Genomic DNA, 6088 nt, shown 5'->3' on the forward strand with positions numbered 1-6088 from the left:
CGTGTTTTTATTTTGTTTCAAGGTCCATGTGTACAATACAACAAACAATATAATACAAAATGCTGTGACGTTTCTTACCGTGTAAAATGCCAAAAGTTGAGAGAATGGGACAAGATGGTGCTAGTTTCCGACTTTACCAAGAGGTGTCGCCAAATATCAAATATACTTTCCACTGCTGATGTTGCCTTTACGGATTCCTCGGAATATCGTACATCCGAGCGTCAATGGCCTAGAAATGTGAGGAATTACGGCGCTAAATAAGACGTACTATTTATAATATAGAAATAGATTTATATATAGATTTATATATAATATTATATATAATATATATAATAAAACAACAACCACACTGTTTTTAGTCAAGGTTTTTAGCAATATACTCACTCTAAAAACCAACAATTAACAAACTATGTAATAAAAATCATTCAATGGTTGATGGTTGGTTTTAAAATTACTGCGACTGGTTGGACATCAAACGTCCGGAAATGACGTATGAGGTCAGGAAGTAAAACGGAAGCCTTAAGTGTATTGTCGGCCGTTTGTTATTAAGCTATCGCTGTTTCCCCACCAGAAGCTATCTGCTACAGGTTGTGTATGTGTTGCCTCAAGTATATAGACATTAATATGCAGCTGTAGTCACCGTTTTCAAGAGAGGTAACATTCATATTCTCAACTGGGAACTGGTTTGGGGAGTAAGCTGTCGTTTTGACGTTGAATTTATCCTGGATTCTGAACAGCCAACAGCCGTTCAATATCGGTTACTTTAACGTGTGCCGTTGTTAAACTTGTGATCAATAACTGACATTTTGACATATGAAATGTCCGCTTACTCCAAATGCTTTCCATTTTAGCTGCTGGTGTAAAATCGGCGAAGATGCACAGCCGCCTGCAGGAATTGAAGAAGGAAGAGGAGACTCTCCTCAAAATCAAAGTCATGCTACAAGACCAGCTAAACAGGTTAAAGGTGAGCAGGAGATTGATCAGTAATCTCCTATTAGTGAGTTATTTGTGATACCATTGTTTTGTAGTAAATTACATGTTTGTGTTTTAGTTCGAAGAAGGGGCTTTGAAATCAATCATTCGCGCTCAAACAGAGGAAGGAGCATCTGAATGCCCGTCTCCAGAAATTGAGGTACTGTACCAGAGAGTGTGCATCAAAAGAATCTGAATCGGAATGTACACACTTGAAGGTTCTTCAGGTAAACCTGCACAATCTACTGAGATGCAATACATGTGGTCCTCGGGTTACGCCCTTAGGTGGTTACACCTGCTCTCCCATAAATTAATTAAAATATTAATTTTGGTCTGTAAATGCGCTGCTTGATTGAGAACTCATTACAGCACTCGCAGCGGATGAGTACGGCTACACACTGCAAAGGTGCATTGTATTCCTCGTCTCGCGCGTTGTGGATGAGCACATTGTGTGCCTCGCATCTACATGGAGTAGATAACATCGCTTAGTGATTAATTTTTTGAACTTTATTATTTCTCCCAAGCGTAAGGCAGGCTCATATGGTGGAAATGTGCCAAGAAAAAGTAAAGTCACCACCATAGAAGCGAAAATTAACATCATTAGAAGCTCCCAAGAAAGGAGAAATACCCACCGATCTTGGCTGCACTTTTGGTCTCAACTGTTGCAACCATCATTAAGGATAAAAATTGTATGCTTAAGCATGTTAAAGCATCTGCTCCTATGAAAGCGACAAGCGAAAAAAAAAAAAAATTCTTATGCTGCCTCTTCTACGTCCTCTCCCCAATAAGCCACAGGGATAAAAGTAAGGAATTGTCCTCTGTTTGTAATGACTGTTTCATTTAATTTGTGTATTAATGTTTTTATTACTGTGTTTCACATGTCCTTCATGTATGTGTTCTGTGTACAGTGTGAGTGATTTAGACACAGATTTAGGAAGAACATCGGACTTAGACCAAACCTCAATTTACATCACAGTCTAGGAACGGAACTTGTTCGTAACCTGAGGATCACCTGTACAAGAGCTGCATCAAAATGGTGTTTTACAAAGATACAAATACTCACTTCTTTTGTAATTTGAAATATTGCACTGCGAGGCTAATGGAGCATTTTGTTACCATTTTAATAAGATGAAATATTAGAAACTATACTCCTAAAGCCTGGCCTGCCGATTCTGATTTTGACTGATACTGATTTATGCCGAACTGACAACATGATACCTTCAATGTTCCCATCTTATTTTGTTAAACTACATTGAACAATACCCATGAAACAATACAACCTTGTTGTTTTGACCACACATGAGGTAGTTCTTTCACATACAAATGAAAAGTTGAGAAAATTACAGTCCAGACTACTAAATTATATCAGTTCCTTTAGTCTTCACATTTTTAAAACAAACTACACTTGCACAACAGAGGGGTGTACTGCAAAGCGAGGTTAGTGGGTTAGCGAGGTCTGTTGAGTCTAAAGACAGGCTTACCTGTACTTTCAAGGTGGCTCTCTTTTAATGCGGCTGTATTACCATGGCAACTTGGGCTAAACTCAAGTCTATGTCCAGACTTTCAGCTTAAAATCGGCTATGAAAGTGCCACTGTTTCACTAACTCATTCGGCAATGGGGTCACCATTTATTGAGAACCGGAGCAAGAATACCTTAAAGCACCGTGTATAAACCGCACTTTGTTTCCACTGGTAAGAAGCAAAAAATCGGAGTTTGGTTTATACACGATGACAGGTCTGTGACCAGACGCAGAAATGAACGAGAAGTCCATTTTAGAATAGTCTGTGGGTCAGACAGTTCCTTTGACTTTAGCGCCCTCTGCTGTACAGTTGCTGAAAATGCTTGTGTATGCAACTAACTTATCTGACGGCTATCTGTATTTTCACACAATGAAACAATCTCTATATACACTGAAGCTAACCTAAGCTTCCAAGGTAAAATACAATACAACGTTGGAGTTTATTCAAATTCACACTGAAGAAATGCAATAAAATAATAATAGAGAAAAAGAGAAGCAGTGAATGATATTAAAACATCTCTGAAAATTGCAAATGTCTTTATTTTGATTTATTATTATTATTATTATTATTATTATTAATCTGTGCTTAGCCATAATATTAAAGATCTAGATGCTGAAGTTCAGATTTCTTCTTTATTCTTCTTTTTAAAATTGCTTAATACCTTTACGCATGTTGATTTGAGATGAAAGAGTTGGCAAGCATTTATGAACAAAAATTTTTTTTCCCCCGCCATGAGCCTGAAAATGGGGCTGCGGTTTATACACGGTGCTTTACGGTAATTCAGGCAGCACTGCGCGGAGCGGCTTCTTTGAGACCACACTAATCTGCTAGCATTCCCTGATGAAATTCTCTGTAAGAGATATAGATTTTGAGCCGAGGCAATACACTACATTTGCTCATTTTTAGAGCCAAGCGTCAGGAATTAAATGCAATATGAAATATTAATTCGGCCATTGTTAGCAGATTTATATGTCGCAGAAGTCCTTGCGTGAGTACTCAGCCTGTTAGTTGTCTTATATTACAATATTTGCTGGAGGAATAAGCCCTCTGAGGTATCAACTAACTGCAACAAAACACTTCTTTATTCCACCAGAAAGGGAAAAAAAAATGTTACAAAACATGTAAACACTGCCATCTTGTGGTCACCACGAGGTGCAGCATTCCATAATTCAGAGGAGTAAAATATAAAAATAATATCGACTATCGACCGCTAATGTTGAGTGTTGATGAATTAAAACACTACGGGTAGAGTTAGTATAATAATCTGTTAACTTGCACATTTACACACATTCTACCAGCAGTCTTCCCCCGCTCTGTTGGTAGCAACAGTGTTGCTTTTGGCAGTGATAATGTTTCTGAACTTTTCATAACGCCCCATAATAATTATTTGCTCATCTTGTGTAAAATACACCAGCCAGGATCGCTTCATTTTTCCACAGAAGTAGAATAATATGATGTCAAATACCCCCTTTTTTATGTGAACGCCCACTGAGCACAAGGACGAGAACCAGACTGGCCAAAGTAAGTTGATAACCGCTGTGACACTGCAGACCGGTTTTTCAGGCTCCTACCAAACATAGTATAAAAAAAAGTGCACAGCAGTATTTTGCTTTTACAAATAAAGAAAATCACAAGGTTTGAAGTAGTTAATAAAATAATAATCTACAGGACAAACTCGGGGAGAATCACGCAAATGAAGCTTGTCACACGTACACCTCCTCACCTCTTCCTCACGCATTTATAGAAATTCAGCCAAGCACCTGCCCTAGCTACCTCTGATTGGCAGAATTACCATACAGCTGGCATACGAGGATGGAGAGGAAGCCGTGGGAATGTTTAAAACTACATTCCAACCAACTGAAACCGTCATCACTACAATGTACCTCTTCTTTTGCGTCCTTTTCGATGGAAGATCGTTAAATCTTCTCCCGACGCAGACTACAGGCGAGCACCAGCTTACGACTGATACTACCGATAAGATGACTTCAACAAAAAGAGGCTGGTCTTGTGGAAAACGACGATGTGTGGACTAATCTGTTTTTAATTAATCGAATAATTGATAAACACATTGTACAATAGTGCAACCGAGGTTTTCAGGATACTCGTTAACTATTATAATTCTTGCACGTCCTGACCTTCTCAACACACACAACACATTTCCGGCTTTCAAAATACCGTAAGAGCGCCACATTCTGTTTTCTTGCGGTAACAAAGTAAGGGTGTCAAAAAAATAGCTTATAGTACAGCAAGCACATATACAGAATAAAGACTCAAAAAGCCTGAGGGTTCAATAATTCAATGTGAGTAAGTTTCAGTTTGCTATCACTTGTGTCATGTAGAGGTGTAGAGGTGCAGGCTTCTAATACTCGCTCCTGAACACAGATAGTTCAGTAATAATGTAACAATACCGTTATCTGTGATATTATGAGATGCTCTCTAACAGTCTCTGAGCTTATGTTATTTGAACTAAAACTTTATTTTTGCTTTACAATGTAAAGTGACGTCAAAGTTTAGCGTAAGTGCTCACAAGTTGGCAGCCCTGCAACAGAACAAGTTAAAAACCACCAACAAAGTGTCCTGTGTTTTAGGTTTCTTTTATAGTGCAAAAATGAAAAAATGCCCAAATGCAACAAAACAACTTTGTGGGTATTTATACACGTTTCAAATACCAATGTAAAATACCTTGCAACAGCTTACAGAACAGGACAAACTCTCCTAAAAGTCAAACATTGAACATGAGCATGAATATGAACGCCATCGTTTTCCCTCATAGTAGCTTTGCTCTTTTCAGCACTACCAGTGGGTGGCTGCCCGGCCCCCCTAGCTTTCGCTTTAGCTCGAATGTTAGCCATCAGTCTGGCAGAGCAAAAGGGGACAGTGGCTGACTTTCAGACCTTTCCAGAGATAGATAAGATGGGTTTCATATGTAAGGATCGGCTGATCGCCGATCCCCCAAATTTAAGGAAATCAGGGGTGATCTGTCGGTGCATGTTTAATATTCACATCTTTGTCTTTATTTTCAGACCAACATCAACCTTGACGACGAGAACAAGATCAACAGCACCAAACTTCTGCTGAACACTGCTACAGATTATGATATGAAAGAGGAGGAGGAGGACGACGAAGAGGAAGAGGAGGAGGAGGAGGACAATGAAGATGGTGACAATGAGTTTGGTTTTGGACCTGACGGGGATGAGGAAGAATATGATGACGATTACTGAGCTGCTTTAATGCTTAATGTGGCCTCAGTGTTTCTACAATCTAACAGCATAGATTTGTTAACCTGTGTATTACTTTTCATGTGAGAAGTTTAATTTATTGTCATACAGTGTGTAGCAGTCGGGTTGATGTGTGGTGCTAATTGTGTCTCCTCACCTTTAGAATCCATGTTTTCAATGTAGTGAGCATTGTCACACCAAAGTAAACCAGTAGGTGCTTATACTCTACTAGGTGCCGCAAATCAAGACATTAAAACGTGCCTGTTAGCATGAAACAGTATGGCTGGGCCATATGGGAAATTACATAAGCACAAAATAAAAAATTTTGTATTTCTTTTTATGTTGTATATGAATATTTTCATTTACATGTATTACAT

The 6088-nt window shown here is 38.7% G+C and overlaps 1 protein-coding gene across 3 annotated transcripts; it reads left to right on the forward strand.

The window, feature by feature from the left end:
- Positions 1-498: 498 nt before the first annotated feature.
- On the forward strand, positions 499-6047 carry snapc5 (small nuclear RNA activating complex, polypeptide 5). Of its 3 annotated transcripts, none has more exons than XM_054775802.1 (4): positions 499-587; positions 852-964; positions 1052-1132; positions 5517-6047. In XM_054775802.1, the coding sequence occupies exons 2-4, from the start codon at positions 875-877 to the stop codon at positions 5712-5714; spliced, it is 369 nt and encodes a 122-aa protein (XP_054631777.1). In that variant the 5' UTR covers positions 499-587; positions 852-874; the 3' UTR covers positions 5715-6047. The 3 variants fall into 3 exon arrangements, with proteins under 3 accessions (XP_054631777.1, XP_054631778.1, XP_054631775.1); XM_054775803.1 differs by having other exon boundaries at positions 502-592; XM_054775800.1 differs by having other exon boundaries at positions 510-654.
- Positions 6048-6088: the final 41 nt, after the last annotated feature.

This window comes from Dunckerocampus dactyliophorus, chromosome 5 (assembly GCF_027744805.1).
Source record: "Dunckerocampus dactyliophorus isolate RoL2022-P2 chromosome 5, RoL_Ddac_1.1, whole genome shotgun sequence".
NCBI lineage: Eukaryota > Metazoa > Chordata > Actinopteri > Syngnathiformes > Syngnathidae > Dunckerocampus > Dunckerocampus dactyliophorus.